The sequence below is a fragment of the Molossus molossus genome, unplaced genomic scaffold (genome assembly GCF_014108415.1).
Source record: "Molossus molossus isolate mMolMol1 unplaced genomic scaffold, mMolMol1.p scaffold_m16_p_7, whole genome shotgun sequence".
Lineage (NCBI taxonomy): Eukaryota > Metazoa > Chordata > Mammalia > Chiroptera > Molossidae > Molossus > Molossus molossus.
In genome coordinates this window covers 26224419-26246363 of record NW_023425401.1, presented here as the reverse complement: position 1 = coordinate 26246363, position 21945 = coordinate 26224419, and the positions used below count along the sequence as shown (strand labels likewise).

The 21945-nt window shown below is 37.7% G+C and overlaps 1 protein-coding gene across 1 annotated transcript in view; it reads right to left on the bottom strand.

Moving 5' to 3' along the window:
- The window catches only part of THSD7A (thrombospondin type 1 domain containing 7A), a 399001-nt gene that overhangs the window by 95977 nt on the left and 281079 nt on the right, over positions 1–21945 (bottom strand). The window contains exon 7 of the mRNA XM_036246730.1: positions 735–929. Coding sequence (XP_036102623.1) covers positions 735–929 — 195 coding nt within the window. The remainder of the gene's footprint in view (positions 1–734; positions 930–21945) is intronic.

Below are 21945 nucleotides of genomic sequence, written 5' to 3'. Positions count from 1 at the left end.
GTTATTTTCCAGAAAGACAAAATTAAGTATGACACTGTATCACTAAGTCATGCAGAGGCCAAATTAGCATTTGGATATAAGCTGGAGAGACAATTACGAAGAGTCCTGTATTTCGTGACAATGAAGCAAACACAAGTGAGGTATGAATATAATAAACATGCGTTATGCACCCAGTAGGGAGTGAAGGGCAACATATTTTAAAAGTGAACACAGTCTGCATCTAAGACTCATGGATCTCAGAGCCGATGGTCAGAAAAGTTGAATGGTTACAAACTCATGTAATTTTCTGTCAAGCAATCGTCATGCTGGTGTTATTTTTAAATTAAGTTTATTATTGAGCATATATGCTTATTTATGAGAAGGTAGAGTGTGATTTCAAAGAGAAAAAAATTGCCGAAATAGAAACAAAAAACAGTGAAACCTGACATCTGGAATCTTGGGAGCCATTTTCAGACCTTTGAACAAGTTTAATGCTTTGACCTGGAAAGAATTTGAATTATTAGGTAGGAGAAAAGGCAAAGTGAGTTCCCCAAAGTCTTTCTTCTTTTATTAAAGATCTGTTTTCAGGGCTAATTTTGGGGAATATGTTGCCCAGTATGTTAACACATATAAAATCTCCTTGGATTGCTGGATTTTGGGAAGTCGATTTCTCTAGAACTCATTTTTTCCAAGCAAGACAAAGAAAATGCATGCCTGAAAGGAAGTCAAGCGCCTTCAGAAGCTGGTGACCTTACCTTCCTCACCCGCATAGGCCAGAATGGACCGCGCTCGGATCTGTTTCCCTTCCGTGGTTTTCCCTGAGCAGGTGTGTGAGCAGGAGGACCAGGCAGACCACATGCTGAGCACACAGTCCCTTGGGCACGGGGCATAACAGGCGACGGGGATGGGGAAGATGGCATCTCTGCACAGCTGTCTGTCAACTTCTTCTCCTGGGAAAGACACCATCACCAACAATCTATCATTTTAAAATAAATGTAAAATGAGCAATTGAAACCAGATGGGCCCCAAGATAAATTAGGTGACTTCTCTTTTGTTCTTAGGTAACAATAAAGCCAAAAGAGTGACCAGCCAGATGTTAAAAGAACACCAGCAAATACATATGCATATAATAAAAGATGCCTCATTTAAGGATATCTATCTATCTATCTATCTATCTATCTATCTATCTATCTATCTTTCACTATATGGAGCTTAAGTGTGTAGATCAAGCATATTGTTGACAGTATTTTTATGCTGTAGATACTTTCCCAGTAAGTAATGTTTATACTTAAAATATTATGCTTACAATAAGGAGCACCAGTGAAATATGTTTCCCTCTCGATTTCATTATTGGAGCAGAGCCATTATTTATAAATAATGACTCTATCCATAGCATGCACCATATGTTTTCATGACCCAACCCATAGGTGTCTCTATTTGCAAACACTCTTGTGTCTCACAGAGATTTTAATTATGTACAATTGGCAACCTTTTTCTTTCATTAAAAAAAAAAAAAAAATTAGTTCACTAGTTGGAAATAGCCAGAAAATGGAAATGATGGGACGACAATATAAAACCACTGTTTCAGGTGGTCCCATTGGAGGAGGAGGAGAAAAATGACAAGTAAGGAAATGGCAGAAGTAAGATGGTATTGCTTAAGTGCTTAAAGCTCTTCAATGGGTTCCTATTGCTTTTAAGATAGAGGCTAGATTTTGAACGTTTACAGCACGCTGAATGACCTGGCTGCTGTGTCCCTTTCCAGCTTCCTCTCACTCCCCTCCCTCCCTTGCCCTCAAGCTCTAGCGATTGGCACGCATTTAGTGTTTGTTGAATGAACACAACGATATATACAAAAGGCCAATGAGAAAGAAAATACTGTTGCTGTTAACAAATGCCAAAGAGAACTGAAAAAATTATAAATAAATAACAAGAATAAGGCATAAAAAAGTCTGAACTCCGTGGCTTGGCCGGTTAATGAAGGGTGCTAATGAGGTTAATGGAACAAAGTGAAATAACACACAAACAAGCAAAAATTAATCTGGTATTTTGCCACAGGATATAACCATAATTCTGGATGCATAGATCACAAATATGTGCCTCGGGGCAACAGGCATTCAGGGGATGCATGGTGACTGAGTAAGCCACTCTTCACTATTAGAAAAATAACTCAAAGCTGTTTCTCACGGATGGAAGGTTAGGGGCACCGATTGAACGTCTAACCCTTTCTTCATAGATGTAAAAAACAAGACAGAAAATCAGAAGTCAATTGGAAATGCTCTAACACGTTAATAGCTACTAGTTTCCAGGGCCTTATATCATTACACAAAATCAGAGGTCAATTGAAATGCACTTATGTATTAATAACCACTAGTTTGCAAGCCTTAAATTATTAGGCATACTCACTGGTAAGACTTACTAAAATGACAGCCATTATCACCCATTCTTCTTTAGTTACTCTGATCTGTGGGATCTCTTTTAATTCTGTGTTTTCTTTTCAATTTTTTTTTTTTTTATCCTCACCCGAGGACATTTTTGCATTTATCTTCAGATAGAGCAGGGGGGAGGGAGGAAGAGAGACAGAGAAACATCAAGTGGGCCGGGGCAGTTTGTCCCCAACCGGGGCCGGGGACAAACTGCAACCAAGGTACGTCCCCTCAGTGGGAACCAAACCCCGGACTCTCCGGTCCACGGGCTGCTGCTCTAACTGCTGATCCAAACCGGCCAGGGTTTAATTGTTTTTAATGACTTTGGGGTTTGACTTATATTCCAATAAAACAATATGATAGATTATAGATTTATAGGTATGTAGGTAGAGTACAAAACTCAATACAAGGCATTTAATATTTTACAATTGACATAATGATGAATATTTTTCCTACTAGACTGTTTTTGTTAGTGCAAGGAGGGGCTTGCATATGTCTTATTTCCTTCATTGCTAACTTTTATTATTCCGGCGACTCTCTTTCATTTTCATTTCTAATATTCTGTGGAAAGTAAGGCAAGTTTGGAGCTACAGCTTATATTCAACCAGGCATTATAGTTTATATTTTCTCTAACAGTTACTTAATCACTTCTACTCAGAAAAATTTAATTTATTCTGCAGCAACTGAGAATGTGCTACATGTGTGCTATTAGATTAATCTGTACGGCATAAATGGTATATTTTTGTTTCTTGTAGTGTAAACCTAAGGAATGTACAGTTTGAACTTTGTTTTGTTTTGTTTTTTAACCTGTGTTCCATTCCTCATGGTAGTTCTTTTCCACTTATCTTTTCTGCTTGGCCAGGTGTGTTTCCTGTAGGTACATTCCTTCTAGAATAACCTTAACTCTCTGTGGAGCTGTTCAGACTTAACCTAAGATTTCCTTAGATTTCAGCCTTAACTACACTCCCCCAATTTTGCCAGGTGTGACCTTGTGTGTGCTTACAGCTCCGATTACTCCCAACATTGTCTTTCCAAATAAGGGTATTCTGTTCTAGCCACACTAGCTTTTTCCTATCCTCCTACAGACCAATCCCATACTGCCTCAGGGCCTTTGCATTCTCTCTTCACTTTGTTTGAAAATTTCAGATCTTTAGACCCAGCAGGGGGCTTCTCAACATTCAGGCTTCAGTTCGCCTGTCTCCTTCCTAGAGGAGCCTTAATTGACCATACACAATCTCACAGAAACTTTATTTTCATTATAGTTTTAATCACCACTAGAAACTATTTTCATTAGTTGTTAACATGCTTACTGTCTGATAATATCATTAGATTAAAAGCCCAATTAAAAAATCCTTACCTGTCTTGTTCATTATTTTATACTTTGAACCTAAAACAGTGCCTGGCACATAGTAGACACTAAATGATCTTCTGCTAAATGACTACATGAACTAATTAATTTTCAGCTGCTGTGCCAGGAAACAAAATGCTGTGCTAGACAAATATGGATTTAAATACAGTATTTTATTTATTCATTGATTTTTAGAGAGAGATTGATTTGTTGTTCCACTTATTTATACATTCATTGGTTGCTTCTTCATTTGTTTGTTTGTTTGTTTTGTTAATCCTCACCCAAAGATATTTTTCCATTGATTTTTTTTTAGAGTGGGAGGAAAAGAGGGAGAGAGAGAGAAACATCAATGTGAGAGAAACATATTTATTGGTTGTCTTGCACATGACCCTAACTGGGTCAGGAATTGAACCTGCAACCCAGGTATGTGCCCTGGACTGGGAACTAAAGCTGTGACCCTTTGGTCTGCAGGCTGACACTCTAACCACTGAGCCAAACTAGCCAGGGCCCTTGGTTGCTTCTTGTATGTGCTCTGACCGGAGATTGAACTCCCAACCTTGGCGCATCAAGACATTTCTAATCAATTGAGCTACCCGGCCAGGGCAAGTATAGTATTTCTTAAATTGCCACACATTCAAGTGCTCTAGGACTTTGCTCAAGTGTAATCAGTGAACAGGCAGCAGATATACCACCTGGAGGTTGCCAGAAATGCAGCCTCTCAGATCCCACCCACTGAGTCATAACTTGCATTTAAAAAAATTCTTTGGTGATTCATAGGTATATAAAATCTGAGCAGCACTGCTCTAGGTTTTTTGTTTTGTTTTTTTGCTTTTTTCCTCCTGTGGTTTGAATAGAACCAGGCTGCCTCTTGAAAGGGCAGCTGTATAAAACAAATTCATCTTGATTTCATACCTAACACCATTTGTTTCTCTGTGGGGCTTTCCTTTACACTTCTCTTTGAACAGAGTATAGTTGGATGAAAATATTCATTCAGTGAATAGTTACTGATTGCCCATCTTTTGTCAGGCACTGTGGTATGAATATTGTATACATCATCTCATATAATGGTCAAAATAACCCTTATTTCTTTGAGGTATAATTGAAATATGCATTATATTAGCTTCAGTTATACCATATAATGATTTGATATTTGTATGTATTGCAGAATGCACAATAAGTGTAATTAACATCTGTCCCCATACATAGTTTAAAAATTTTTTTTTTGTGATGAGGACTTTTGGGATTTACTCTCTTAGAAACTTTCAAATATGCTATACAGTATTATTAACTATAGTCACCATGCTGTACATGATACCCCCGTGACATATTTATAAGTGAAAGTTTATACCTTTACAACAACCTTCTAATGTAGGTGTTAATATTTATTTTTTCACTTTAATGGAAATTGAAGCTCAACAAGTTTGAGTTTACTGTCTCCAATAGCAGAAGTTTGACAAAAGAAGCATTGAATTAAGTTCTAAACAATTTCCTAATCTACTTTTTAACTGGTATGATGGTAGGGACAATTCATGATGCCAAGGAAGTTAATAAAGGATGAGCCTTTGTCTACAAAAAAGTCAAGAAACTGACATTCTAAGTTGCTTCTCAAGGCACAGTGATGCATGGTCACAGCCACGAAGTCTCAACTACAAAGAGCATGTATTGTTGACATGTCCAGGGTTACATACTTTGGATTATAGCAACTGAACAAACAGCAATGAATCAGAAAGTATGGAATCATTCAGATCTCTGACTTTGCTTTCAATGGATGCTTTGATCCACTCAGCTAATTAGCAACTAACTGGAATTATTAGGAGCTAAAAACTCTTTTAAGCTAATTCTCGAGCATTCCAGGCATCAGTGGCTATCATAGGAAACTCCATAACTTGTCATCTCTGGCTACTTTCTGATGCTGTTACCCCTATCTTACTTTTTATATAAAAAGTGACCCTGGAAATAAGGTCTTTATTTATAAGAGGAGCAGAAATTAACTTTATCCCTTTACCTCACATTAAAACTTGTGAGATTGATGAACATTATTTTAATAGATAAGAACTGTTTTACATAACATTATTTCAGAGAATGTAGGTAGCAGAAAACTAAACATGTACACAAATATCAGGTTAATTGATGCCCTTTCCATCTAGAGAAATAGAAATGTCGCTGCTTAGCACTCTGGAAATTTCATTTTTCCATATCAGCTGCCCCACTATTAGGACATTTTCAACTACCGCATGTCCCCATTATAGAACCATCTGAAACATTGATTATCTGAGTGTGCATCCTGATACATCTGGGCTGACACGGTTAATCATCATTACAGTGAATGATGTAGTTCTACAACTCATGTAGGCACAGAACAATGAACCTATTTTCTTTCTTTAGTCTTTCTTCAGAAAATTTCTTAGCTAGATTTTGAACGTGATGGAAAAAACAGCAAGAATCCTCTTCACGCTTGCCTTTGTGGATTAAATGTACTATTTATTTTTGCCATTCGTTTACCAACGGAAAGTTTCAAAAGCCTGCTTTGCATTTATGTAACTTTCTCCCCCCAGTGAAGCTCTAGGCATTTTAACAAAACCTGCAAAATGTATATTTTACATGAAATACAGAAAATAGAACTAAATGAGTGAACCAATGTCTACATATTACAACTTACATCTTACTTTGAAGCCTGAACTAAAGCATACCTGATTTTATCTTTTTTGTGATACCCTATACAAAAGGTTGAGAAATAAAATGAAAATGGCTTGGGTTTACTTTTAAATGGAATCAGAATGAGATTTAATGTTTAATTTACTGTCTCTCCATTTACCCTCTTTCTTCACAAGTACAAATTTAAGACTGCTTTTAATAATTCATCATTTTAATCAACTTGAACATGTATTTTGACATTTTTAAAGTAACCCCACATTTCTGCTTGTTGGGTCTATTTTCATGAACACCACCAAACTTTTTCATAAACTCTTCTAAAATATCTCCTTTCATTCTACTGTGTTTTCTATTATCAGGATAAGAGAGTTGAACATCTGCTTGAAATAATTACACTAAAAATTCATGAAGATTTCCACAGAAGTAAAGCAGAATGAGAATTGGGATAAGAGGATAGACTCTTTTCCTTTTCTTGGTAAAAGTATATACTGAAAGTTTTTGCATTCACTGTGCTGCAGCCTAAGTATAATATAAAATGTAAATCTTAATCAAGGCTTTTATCGTTTCCAGGTTTTTATAGCTTAGGAGCTTAGTCAAGAGCATAACATTAAAACATTAAAAATATAATTATGTTTTAGTGTAAGGCATATACATATTTAGCACTATTTTCTAAATGTCCCTTGCATTACCCTGATTTCTTTTTAATCAGAGAAATGTGCAGATTGTTATGGTTGGTTTTGAACAGTCACAGTAGCACTATGTGCATTGCTCCTCCAGAAGGCATTGCAAAATCGAAACTTGGCAATGTAATGGAATTAAAAGGGGAGTGAACAGAAAGGAGTAATAAAAACAGAGAAACCAGATACAGAGCCAAAATTTTTTTTTTTTTTTTTAAAGCACACTATTTAGAAACTCTTTAGTATTGTAATTTTGGGATCAGATTTTTCTTGCCAGACCTATACAAAGTCTACAGTACTTCTGAGAAGTATTATTGAGTCACTGATGTCTTTTGCATTCATCAGGAATTATCCTAAAAATTCATATTGACTTTTGATAGTGAAAGGCATTATATATATACTTATTTATTGATAACAAATATAAATTTTAAAAAGAACTGACACATGAAAATAATGGTGACTCATATTTGACTGGATCTTTCTAAAAACAGTTTTCATATAACAATTTTATTTGAACTTTAACACAGCTGTAAGATGTGTGGTAACTTACTACCATTTACCATCTATATGTTCTTGAGCCAATTTAACTGTTCTAAGGTTCAGTTTCCTAATGTTCTTTTTCTTTGATTTTAGAGAGACAGGAAGGGAGAATTAGAGAGAGAGATAGAAACATCGATTGGCCACCTCCTGCATGTCCCCCACTGGGGATTGGGCCCACAACCTGGGCATGTGCCCTGATTGGGAATTGAACTGGCGACCTCTTGGTGCATGGGTTGATGCTCAGCCACTGAGCCACACTGGCCAGGCACAGTTTCTTAATTTTCAAAATGGAGCTAATAATAGTATTTATCTATGGTATGATTACGTATATTAAATGAGAAAAAAATTGTCAAGTGCCTTGATCAGTCAGTGTCTGACACCTGATTGAAAATGCCGTCTATTTTACCAATACCATGTCTACATTCATCACCTTCTGTCAGTGGAAGAGTTGACCATCCTACCATACCACCGTGAGAATGGAATGCTCCATTCCAAACATCACTGTGTTTCAGCCAACTTGAATTAATGTGCTTGATCATTTTGTCCTAATTCTGCTTATAAATGAGCTTACAGAAATATATTAGTAAATACCATTGCATTTGACTCACAGTATAAGATTGATCATTCAGAAACTTTATATTTCCCTTTTGTTAAAGTGCTAAGATTGTAAGGAAATAAAGAAATCCAAGAAAAAGCAATTAATATAATTATAACTATTAAATCTTTTAGTTTATATTTTGAAAATTATTTAGAGTTGTGTTAAAAATAATTTTGGGGCATTGATCAAAATTTTTATTTATTTATTTTTATCCTCACCCGAGGATATTTTTCCATTTTTTGTACAGATAGAGTGGGAGGGAGAGAGAGGAAGGGAGAGAGAGAGAGAAACATCAATGTGAAGGGACACATCGAGTGGCTGCCACCCGCACGACCAACCAGGGCCGGGGACAAACTGCAACCGAAGTACGTGCCCTTAGCGGGAACCGAACTCGGGTCTCTCCAGACCGCAGGCCGACGCTCTAACCGCTGAGCCAAACCGGCCAGGGCTGATCAAACTTTTAATTGAAAATTATACCACAGAATATTTAGCTCACAGTGATAAGCAGAATTACCAAGACATGTGGGATCCTATAATGCTCCTTTAATCTCCTTTATCTCCATAAACTGAATAATTTACATCAAATTATACATATATATGTATAATATATATATACATTAGAGAGAGAAAGAGAGAGAGAGAGAAAGAGAAACATTGATGTGAGAGAGAAACACCGATCCGCTGCCTCCTGCACACCTCTTACTGGGATCAAGCTGCAACTCCGGCATGTGCCCTTGACCAGGAATCAAACCAGTGACATTTTGGTGCATGGGACAACGCTCATCCAACTGAGCCACACTGGCCAGGGCATACATCAAATTTTAAAAACTGTAAATTAAACAGCTGTATACATGACTTTCAGTCAGCAAGACTCTCAGGCATTTTGTAGACAAAAAGGTGAAAATTTTCTTCTGGAATTGCTACAATGCAGTTACACTGAGCTATATTACAGTACTAAATGAGAGAAATTATGATGTTAAATGAAAGAAATTATATATCAGGGTTGTTCTGAAGAGTTATCAATATAATTAACAAAATAGTCACATTTATTATGATCCATTGGCTTATTCATTTTAATTTGAAAAGCTGATGTAAATAGAGAGTTCCACAACAAACATGTCAATAGAATTCCATTTACTCTGGAATAAAATACAATTCCTGTGCTGATCTCTTCAGCCTCTCCCTCTATCACATTAAGTACACGAAGTATCGTGCAGGTTCTAGCCCTCTGTTAGCCCCTCATGGAACCTTGAACCTTGTAGGGCTCTCTGTGGATGAGGACCCTTAGGTGGCTGATCCTTCATTTTGTTCTTTGTTGTTGTTGTTGTTGTTTAGGTCTTGGTCACCTCACATTCTCTCTCTGAGGGTATCTCACATTTCTAATCTGTCCTGCAGTTTGTCAACCAAACAGTCTGCCAGCCATTCTGCTGTGACTACATTACAGCCTCAAATGATTCCCTGTAGCTCTCCAGGTCATGCATGCATTCATGCCTATTGTGTTCTAAGACATTCCACCATCCGCCCCCACTAGACATACCTTGTCTAGTAAAGGCCATTTCCCATGCCCTGGGTAGATTTGCAACTAGACTAGGCTCAGGGGACCTCATGGCCTAGAAAAGAATGACTTGGAGCCTTTACCAACTCTTTGGGACTATGGTAAAAATGTATTCTAATTTTCAAATTTTCTTGTTTAAAACATCTTTATCACCCCTCTTTCTGCATTCCTACATTTTGGAATTTCCTTCATATTATCATAAACAAAAATAAATTACAGTTATTCTACAGATATGTTATTATAAGATCACAATGTGCAAATAAGTCCACAGAATAATGGGAAAATTATCATTAAAATTTTAAATAAACCTTTATTTGACTTTAGAATTTTGCCTCAATTAAAAAGATCAAATGACAGATATACTATGCTCATCATATAAAAACATTCACAAATATACATAGTGTAAATTTCTGGCCCATTAATGGAGACTGTGGTTTGATGGGATGATTAGAAATGGTACAGATTACAAAGAGACCCATTTTGAAGGCATGTAATTCTACCTATGATTGTAATTCAAGAGAAGATGATCTAACAGATTTTTTTCACATTCCTTTTCTGTTTAAAAATCCATAATACTTTCACTGCCCATTTTAAACTTGGATTGTTTGTCTTCCTTTTGTTGAACTGTATGAGTACTTTATGTATTTTAGAAATTAACCCCTTATCCAATGTATTGGTAAATATGTTCTCCCATACAGTGGGTTTCCTTTTCATTTTGATGCCAGTTTCTTTTGCTGTGTAGAAGCTATTTAGTTTCATGTAGTCCCATCTGTTTATTTTTTTCCTTTGTTTCTCATGACCTAGGCAATGCATCAGTGGAAATTCTGCTGTGTGAAATCTCTGAGATTTTGCTGCCTATAGTTTCTTCTAGGATTTTTATGGTTTTATAACTTACATTTAAGTCTTTTATCCACTTTGAGTTTATTCTTATGTATGGTGTAAGTTGCTGGTCTAGTTCCTTTTTATTTTTTGCATATCCAATTTTCCCAACACTATTTATTGAAGAGATTGTCTTTACTTCATTGTATGCTCTTGCCTCCTCTGTTAAATATTAATTGAGCAGAATGGCTTGGGTTGATTTCTGGGTTCTCTGTTCTGTTCCACTGATGTATATGCCTGTTATTGTGCTACTACCAGGTTATTTTAATTACAATAGCTTTGTAGTATAATTTGATATCCTGAATAGATACTTCTCCAAAGAGGACATACAAATGGCCAAGAGACATAAAAAAATGTTCAACGTCACTAATTATCAAAGAGATGCAAATTAAAATGACAATGAGATATCACCCCACACCTGCTAGAATGGCTACCATCAACAAATCAACAAACAGCAAGTGCTGGAGAGGATGTGGAGAAAAGGGGACTCTGGTACACTGCTGGTGGGAATGCAGACTGGTGCAGCCACTATGAATAACAGTATAGTTTCCTCAAAAAATTAAAAATTGAACTTTCATTTGACCTAGTGATCCCACTTCTAGGAATATACCCTAAGAAGCCTGAAACACCAATCAGGAAGAATATATGCACCCCCATGTTCATAGCAGCCCTATTTACAATAGCTAAGATCTGGAAACAGCCCAAGTATCCATCAGTAGATGAGTGGATAAAAAAGTGATGGTACATATACACAATGGAATACTAGGCAGCTATAAAAAAGAAGGATCTCTTACCCTTTGAGACAGCATGGAGGAACCTGGAGAGCAGTATGTTAAGTGAAATAAGCCAGAGAAAGACAAGTGTCACATGTTCTCATTTATATGTGGAATCTAAAGAACAAAATAAACTTATGAACAAAACAGATCCAGAGACATGGAAGCAGGGAACAGACTGACAAACTTCAGAGGGAAGGAGGAGGATGGGAAGAAATAATCCAAAGAACTTATATGCATATATGCATAACCAATGGACACAGATTATAGTGTGGAGAAGGTGGGGGTTGGGGGTTAATGGGGGAAAGGGGACATCTGTAATACTTTCAACAATAAATTTTAAAAGATCTATAAGAGTTTACAATGATTATTATATATTGGGTAAAGGGAAAGGAAATAACCCATTTGAGTACCTAATATGTACCAAGGGAACAATCATCATGGCAATTGAGGAGGTAAATATTTTTAACTCACGTTACAGCACTTGAAATAGAAAATCAAAGCTCTTTGCCCTTGCCCCACGTCATCAACTACTTAGGGGCAGAGGTAGGATTTCAAGCCCGTACTCCTACTCCAAATTGTTCTCCCCTTCATAACATGAAAAATTTCAGGAACAAGTATCTGACAGGTACTTGATAATAACTAGTAAAATAAATGTGCTTTTGAAAAACCTAAATATATATACTAAAGCATTTTTCAAAATATACTTTTCTCTTTCTTTCAGAACATATAACCCTTAGATTTTATCAATTCTATGTAGCATATTATAATCTGGAAATCATCAATAGTATAACTGCAAAATGAAATTACAGTACAGACACCGTTTTCATGAACAAATGTGTAATTTCTTTGGGGGTTAACTCTTCTATGAAGTGCAATTGTTTCTGATATTTCAGTAATGCTTCTACGAGCAGCTTGACCTTTGGTGCATTCCTCCTTTCAAGCTTGTAGCTTGATAATTTGCCAGAAATGGTACATTCAGGATGAGAGTTTAAAAAAAACAAAAAAACAAAAAACAACCCAAATAACTCTGGCTTATAAAGCAATTCTTTTTCAGATAACATTTTTTTTTTTTTTTTATCCTCACCCGAGGACATCTCTCCATTCTTTGTACAGACAGAGTGGGAGGGAGAGAGAGGAAGAGAGAGAGAGAGAAACATCGACGTGAAGGGACACATCGAGTGGCTGCCACCCGCACGACCAACCAGGGCCGGGGACAAACTGCAACCAAGGTACATGCCCTTAGCGGGAACCGAACCCGGGTCTCTCCGGACCGCAGGTGGGCGCTCTAACCGCTGAGCCAAACCGGCCAGGGCTCAGATAACATTTTATCTGATTTATAATTTCACCTTTTGATTTATTTTAACATACTCCATGTATATGCTGTTTTACATTGTACTTTCATAATCTGCGCTTCAGAATATATGTGATATAGGTAAGTAAGCTTTAGGGAGGCACTGGCTCTATAATGGTTATGAGGATAAACGTCAAAAATATAAACTTCAAGCCAATAAAGAAAGAAGAGAAATAAATAGCATTTATATATGTGAACTCTTTTGCTTGACTACTAAGGAAACCATAACAACATTCACTTAGAAACTGACAGCTCTTTTATCCCCCAATTCTACAGTACAGGAGTTGCTAAACTGTATCAATGAAGATAACATAAAATCAATTTGAATACCTCCTATTGTAAAACTATATCTTCTAGCGTTGTGTACCAAGACAGTGTTCACATAGAAGCCATTAAAATATCTAAATCACTACTGAACTAGAGAAATCTTAAAAAGTGCTTGGCTTATGTGTACATCTGAAAATGGAGGAGAGGCTGCCTATTTGATCAAACTCGGCAGAGTGAGTTCCACGGCTAATGTGCTAAGACTTTTGAAGTCTTCACCCTGAGGGTAGGAATAATAAATTACTCTGCTTGGATTTGGATGGATTTACAAAGCCAAGGGGGAAAATGGATGAGATGACATACACAGAATCAAAATAATAGGGGATTTGGGCAGATTTTTAGACAAGCTAAGTTACTGGCAAGTCAATGCAAAGAATAACAACAGAGACTCAAACAGAGAAATCTTGTCAGCGATTTTTTAACATCATAAATTTTTTAAGTGATCAATTCTACAATGAGTCAGACGTATAAAGAAATGCTATATTCATATGTGAATACCATGCTTCTGATTTTCAGCTGAAGGGATATGAACATAAAATCACACTCTGGAACTAATAACTGCTAACATTTATGAGCACTTCTGTGTGCTAGGAACTAAGTGTTTTATAGGTTTTAACAGAAGTAATTGAATCCTCTAACAATCCTATGAGGTTGACATGATCATTATACTCATATTCTAGAGAAGGAAACTAAGACATGAAAATCAATAAATATGTCTAATGTTACACTGTGCTTTCTTTCTTACTATTTGAGTGAAATGATTTCTTTATCCTTTCTTGTGATTCTCCAATAGAACACTGTTGTGTGCATGTGATCAGAGAAGAGTGGAAAGGAAAGATGGAGAGATGTAGTCTAAGAATTATGAAATTAGGCCCAGAGAAAAGAAAAGACTTGCCCATGGTCACACCACCAGTTAACATTATAGCTGTGTTTCTTGTATTAATTCAGTGACCATAGGGAGCTGAAATTTAGGGATGCAACATTTGTTTTTTTCATATATGAGGCCATTCCAGAGATTACAGCTATGAGCCCACAGCATGCTTAATCATCTGATGCACCAAGAAAACACAAGTAAATTACCCTTCTCCCAATGGCAACATTCCTGTGCTATGGAACCTGCTTACAATGCCCTGAGAAGCAGGAAATAGTATCTCATTTTTATAAGTGAAAAAACTGTACAGATCAAATATAAAAGCAGCAAACCTCACTCCAATTTGCATAACATACAATGGGATTCTTCTTGAAGGCAAAACAAAACAAAAGAAGACATTCATCCAATGGAGAGTAGAACCAAAGTCACCAACCTTGGAGTAGGAGAGGTACAGTGGTATAGGCCTGATAACAATAATTTAACCTATGTAAATAAAAAAACTGAAGCGAAAAAATTTGGAGACTTTATTACAGAAGACAACACAGAGGCCATAAATCTAGACATTAAACTATCTGACATATATCAATAAGGTAATTTTAATGGATATATATCTGCTGAGACTGGCAAGATGTTTTGGTACAACTCAAAAATTTTAAAGTAATGGTATTAATAAAAATTCATCCCATTCCGTTTCATCAGGGGACATTAGAAATAAAGTAGTTCCTGAGAAAGCAGTTCAAACAAAGTCAACCCCCAATTCAGCATCGTTTCAAAGACAGGGTGCACAACACAGATTATGCTTTTGGTAAACACCTTTGGTAGTGCAATGCACTGTCAATAATCTTTACTACTTAATACAAAATGATTTTCTTAAGGACAACTGTCCAGGTACACTATTAAGTTCATTGTACATATGAGGCAACCAGTCAGAGACTACAGAGATGCAGCTATACTTCAGAACTCCTGATCGCTCAGCTCAGCTGCGGCCATCATGCTCTCATCTCTTTCAGTGGGCAGTTGAATGGATTTGATAGCAGTATCATTGCTTAGGAAAAGTCTTGAATTTCTGAAGCTTTAGAGGATGATGAAATTCAATTATGCATTGAAAGAAATAGAACTGAGTCTCTTCAATATGAGAGGATTAAATCTTTTGATAAAATAAAATAATAAGTAAAATTCTGTAGCTCATTTCATTACTTGTCCTAATGCTTCTCTCTAAAAGATTTTACAAATAAATGGTTCCTAATTCCAAACGTCCATTTCTAATATTTGATATTAAGACTTGAGTTTCCTCTTGCCTTTTCAATTTAAATAAGCAATGATTTAAGTCTTTAAAAGAACTCAGGGGCAACTTATGTTTCCAAAAACTAATGGTACGTTGCAAAGAAACATTTACTTTTAATTCAAAAGACTTGCTAGGAAATATTAAAGGAGAGAATCAAAAATAGTTCTCACAATTGAATTGGGAATAGAAGCTCTGCCACAGAGAGAAACATTAAAATTAAATGCAGGTATTATGAACATACATTTAAGGCCAATAATTAAATATAGTAGAGAAGTTATATAATTACAAGAAAAGGTTCAGATGGACTCAGGGAGAATCATCCTTTCCATTAGAGTGAAAATAGGAATTCACAGAACAATGACAGGTCATGTGAAATGAGGCCATGGAAAATTTTCGATGGTTAAAAGTGAAGTAAGGGTTCAAAATAAATAGGAAATGAAGCAAGCTACCTGAATGCCATTTGCGATGTTATTGCATTACTGGGGTATGCATTACAGCTTGAAATTTGTGTATCTGTAGGGCTCATTATCTAGTTTCTTCATTTTCTGGAAGTGAGTTGGCATGATAAGAATCTGGAAAACTGCAGTGTAGAACCTAGCTTTACAAAGAGTACCTGCTTTTAAAAGTACTTCTGAGGCGAATTAAATAAACTTTTATGGGAACAATACAGACATAAAGGGTCCTGGAGCGATGGTGAAGTTCCTGGTGCAGGACAGAAGCAGAGGCATCAGCACGTCCATGCAATTTAACTGTCCACCCAGGGACACGACAAAATACAAACGTTTTGATGTTTTTATTTTGTTAAGTTTTTTTTTTTTTTACTAATTAAGCATTTTTCCTCGCAAGGAGAATGCATTTTACTATGAGTTATGAGGACTTGCCTTGATTTATATGGCTATCCTTGTCTTTGGCTCATTTGCATCCTGAGCATTTTGTTACTTGGTTCGGCCACTTTGTAGGTTCTGGCTTCCACTCTTGCTCTTCTCCACTCAGCAGCCAGAGCAAGCCTTTGAAATGGAAGTCCTAGCCCACTGGTCCTCGGCTGAACCCGCCCAGTGGCTCCCCATTACTGTGGAATGACCTCCCAAGTCCTGAAAGGCCCCGGGATGAGCTGGTTCTCGGCAGCTCCACCCTTTTCCTGCTGTCACACTGACCTTCGTGACCCTCCTGGTGCCCTCAGAGAGGTCGGGGCTCTTCCTTGGGCTGTAACACTATGTGTCTGAATTTCCCTTCCTTGGTCCCTCATGTGGAGTCTGTCTAAGTCTCTTCCCCTACAGGAGGCTCGGCCTGGCCATTCTGTTCAAAACACTCTTCTCCCCACGCAGAGCCCTCCCTCACCACACCCTTTTGGTTTTGTTTTCAGGTACTTTTTGCGATTGGTAGGTAGGTGAAGGATGCACTGTAACTTTGCGTGTGTTTATGTTCTGTCTGTGCCCCCAGAAGACGAGCTCTTCCAAGTCAGGGACGTTATCTGTTCACCTCTCACTGCCGAGTCCCTAACGATGAACAAAGTGCCAGGCACGCAGTTCGAGCTCATTAGACATTTTCTGAGTAAATAAATAAACAAAATTCCTAGTGGAAGCAGTGATAACAAAGAACACTTGTGATTCAATAATAAAAAGACAACTCAACAAAAAAATGGGTAAAGGATTGAACAGACATTTCTCCGAAGAAGATGCACAAATAGCCAAGAAGCACATGAAAAGAGGCTCAACAGCATTAGTTATGAGGGAAACGCAAAGCAAAACCACCGTGAGATGCCATTTCACACCCACCAAGCTGGTCATCAAAACACACACAAACAGAAGTCGAGAATTCCGATGAATTGGAACTCTCATACATTGCTGGTGGGAATGCAAACAGAGAACAGATTGGCAGTTTCTCAGAAAATTAAACTAGAACTTCCACACGAGGCAGCAGTTCCACTCGTTGGTATAGTCTCAAGAGAACTGAAAACATATGTCCACACAAAAATTTTCACACACATTTTCATGGCAGCTCAATTCCCAAATAGCCCTGGCCGGTTTGGCTCAGTGGTTAGAGCGTCGGCCCGCAGTCCAGAGAGACCCGGGTTCGGTTCCCGCTGAGGGCACGTACCTCGGTTGCAGTTTGTCCCGGCCCCGGTTGGGGTCATGTGGGTGGCAGCCACTTGATGCATCTCTCTCATGTCGATGTTTCTCTCTCTTTCTTCTCCCCTCTCTCCCTCCCATTCTATCTGAAGATGAATGCAAGAATGTCCTCGGGTGAGGATAAAAAGAAAAAAAACATCCCAAGTAGTCATCAACAGATGAAAGAGGAAACAAAAGAGGGGCTATGGAATATTACTCAGACATTAAAAAGAAATAAAGTACTGCTATAAGGTAGATAAACCTTGAAAACATTAAGTGAAAGAAACCAGACATGTACTGGGTCACATACTATGATTCCATGTATAGAAATATCCAGAACAGGCAAACCCACAGAGACAGAAGGCAGACTGGTGACTAGTATGAGCTGGGGGACAAGGAACCAGAGTGATTGCTTAGGGGGTATGGAGTACTCGTTTGGTTTAGAACTAGACAGAAGTCGTGGTTGCATATTGTGAATGTACTAAATGCCATTAAATTGTACACTTTAAAATGGTTACTTTCATGTTACGTGAATGTCACCTCAATTAAATAAAAATGTGGTGCATTTATAACAGACTACAAGGCCCTCAGGATCTGGTCTCTGCTACTTGTCTACCACCTCTCATTCCATCTACCTCCCCTACACGCTCCTCTCTGCGCTAGACACCCTGCCTCCCTCGTTAGTCCTCCAACCAGCCAGGTGCTCCATCACAGGTCTTTTCACTTGCTCTTCCCCCATTTGGCCTAATTCCCACAGCTGCCTTCAGGGCTCAGTCTCTCTCTTCCTCTGGCTCTGCTTAAATGTTCCATCTCAGATCATTCAAAATATAATATACACTTTACTATTTCTCTTATATGTGTGTGTGTGTATATATATGTATATGTATACACACACACACACACATATATATACATATATATACATATTTTTTTTTTGGTACGTGCCCCTAGTGGGAACCGAACCCAGGACTCTCTGGTCTGCAGGCCAATGCTCCAACCACTAAGCCAAACCGGCCAGGGCTCACCCTATATATTTTTCTCATCGGTATTTATTGTTAAGGTTGGCTGGTGATCGGGGTTGTGAAAGAATTCACAAAGAGAAAGAGAGGAACGAAACTTCCAGAGGCTGGATTGGGGGTAAACCCAGGTGAGCTGCCACTGCCCACTGCTCCCCGATTGCAAGGCTCAGAAGTCGGGGGAGAAGAGAAGTTTAGTCCCCATATGGGCCACCAAAATGTTAGGGTTTGGCTGGAGACTCAGGCTGTGAAGGAATTCACAAAGAAAAGGAAACGCAGCCAGGAAACGTATTCTAGTTCCTGGGGGGGAGAGGGCTGGTACAGCCGAGCAGGAACAGCGGTGAGGAAAGGGCGGAGCGGCCTGCACTTCGGAAGCAAGCAGCTGTTGCTGCTGAGCAGTAAGGAAAGGAGGCGGTAGGGTTAAGTTAGCCAGCTGCGGGGAGTTGTCTGGAAAAGTTACAGTTTCTTTGCTTTCCAGGAGGCAGCCAGGCAGATGTGCTGTGGACTTGCCTTATCAGCATTTCCCCTTGTCTGTAAAAGAAGCTTAGAACAAAAGTTTTAAAGAGTTCCAGAAGGAGAGGCCGGTCTGGGGGGAGGGAGAGGAGGAATCCCTGCTCACTGGCCTGAAGCTGTTCCAACTGCAGGGAAGGGGTGGGGGCACAGCCGCCCTAGTCCCGCTGTTCTGGGTGAACAGAGCTTCTCATGTATTGTGGGGAAGCCACAACAAAGAAAGAGGCCTGTTTTCTGTCCTTACGTTTGTCATCATCTGACTCATTATATTTTACTAATTTACTTGTTTATTGTCTGCTTTCCCTCTAGAATGTAAAATCCATGAAGACAGGGATACTATTTTAATCCTGTTATGTCCTTTATATGTAAAACAGTGTCTGGCACAGAGTAGACAATAGGTTAAAATATATCAAATAAATTAGTATCATTTAGATATAGGTCCAGAACAAGTAAGCATAGGGACACATTCATATGTGATAAAAACGTGATATGGTATAAACCTAACAATAAACAAAAAAACTCACTTAGAAAATCCCTCTGGAGAGGAGCTTAGTAAGAGTCAAGGGGATGAGATCATGAGGGTCCAGGGAGCCTCAATTCTATTAGTAAAGTTCTGTTTATGTAATTGGATAATGTTTTAATTAAGGCTTAATTTATCTTCATGCTTTATGGCATTTAACATGCATGTGATCTTTCATATGCATAAAATATTTTTCAAAAATGTTAAACAGGAGAGCAGTGTAATTATTTGCTAACATTTAAAAAAATACTGCAAGTACTAAAATAGATTACTTGCTCTCTCTCCTCTCAACAGAATTATTTTATCTCTTAAATGAATACAGAGACCTTTGGCTAAGGCTAAGGGAGCTCCAAATCTAAGACTCATCAACATCTGTGGGGGCCCTCGGCCTTCAGTAACTGACTTCTGTGAGTCCATCCTATCACCAGGCAGAGGGCATTCGTCCAATCCTGCCCAGACCACTGCTGCTTCCTAGTTATACACATTTAAAACCGGTTTGGTTTTGTTGTTTTTGTTTTGCTTTCCATGGTAAAATGAGTGATACATAAAATTTAAAAACACTAGCTATAGAGAAAAAAAGGTTTTATATATAAATAATCAGGAGTTACATTAGGAAGCCCATTTAAACATATTAAAACACATGCCTTCAACTGAAAGTGGAAAAATGTTGCTATGATTTTATTTTTTTCCCTAACCCTGAAATTTATTTGTTGGTCTCTATGTCAGCCCTATTGGTCCCAGAACATCAAAATTAGTTCTTGGGTGTGCACTATTTTAACAATAGTCACAACTCCAAGGTAAGCATAGAGTAATTATAGAAGAAAATGATGGCAATTTGATCCTACTTTCTGCCTGTTATTTATTTGATATATCTCTGGTTCATCTCTGACAATTTTCTACTTGACTTCAAACTATTCACTCTACCTTTTAGCTGAGGAAAGAGAATTCCTCTTTGATCTTGTAAATGTTCAAGACAATTTAACAGTCTAGAGTGTCATAAATCAACAATTATCAACAATTAAATAAGATGCATGTACTTAATATAAAAATGTCACTTATCATATACGAGTCACAAAAACAACTTATTGCCATTCATCTTACTGCCATTCATTTAGATGGATTCATCGCCAGATATTGTTACCATTGTAAAAAATTAAAATGTCATCCCGACCGGTGTGGCTCAGTGGTTGAATGTCAACCCGTGCACCAGGAGGTCGCCAGTTCGATTCCTGGTCGGGACACATGCCCAGGTTGTGGGCCAAATCCCCAGTGGGGGGGCCTATCGGGGGCGGCCAATCGATGTTCTCTCTCATTGATGTTTCTATCTCTCCCCCTCCCTTCCACTCTCTCTAAAATCAATAAAGAAAAAAATTAAAACTCCAGGGATCTTGTTCATTTTCTTTTAGAGATGAATAAAATGAGTTTGTAATAGGAGAAAATACTTTCCCAATGTAAGTGACAGGACATAGGATTAGAATTCGGGTCTCCGTATTCATATTTTAGTAGTCTTCCCAGTACACCTCTGGGTATGATTTCCATACATAATCTCTTGGGTGTATATTTCAGGGATGTAATCTCACAAGCTGCTGAGAAGAAAGAAGTACTGCTTTGGCTAAATGAGTTGGAACTTCATAACAGCGACTGGCCAAACTCCATTAAGAGCCTGCTAAAATATTCCAAGAAGCAGTAGTAGCCATGATTTTGAGTCTACTGTGAGTGATTTAGTAGTGGATAAAGGCTGTTTAAACTACGTACATTGAGGACACTTGGTTGTGGTCATTATTTTAAAGTCATTTGCCAACTCCCCCTCCTAAATTAGAGATTTCTAAGAGCTACTATTTGTACGCATTGTTATTTTAAGTTATATTCTGGTGATAATAAGGTATAATACTTAATTAGTAATTTCATGAACTTACTGGGAAAAAATTCAAACCCCAAAGTCAGTGTAATTATACTCATAAAATACATACATCCACTAAATATGCTCATAAAATAAGAACATTTAAACTAATTTATTCATTGACCCATGTCTTGAAATCAGAAAGGCAGACTGGAAGTTAAGGAGGGCTGTTGATTAAGCCTTGCTAATGTCACTCTAATCTAGAAATGACTCTAAGAATTGATTCATGACTCCTGATGACCTACTACTGATTGTTAACTCTTCCAGAAAAGAAATTATAAAGTATACTTTGCTGATATAAAATAGCCACCCACCTTCATCGTTCTATAAAATGAGGCTTCTGCAAAGACAAATGACGTGTGCAGAGATGACTTTGTTTTCCTATGTGGTAAGGCCGATTTCTGGCTTCAGGGTGAAATACTGTAAATCATATTTTGGTTACAAATTCTTAATTACCTGTAAATTTCTTTTTCTCTTTTGCCTAAAAGTCTCTATATGATGCAAAGGAAAAAAAGAGAGAGAAAGCAAGTATAGTATATTTTCCCCATCCAAACGATTATTTTTAGATGTAAGATATATTGCCATCTGTCACACTCATAGAGTTAACAATTTAAGCAAAGGAGGGTTGAAATA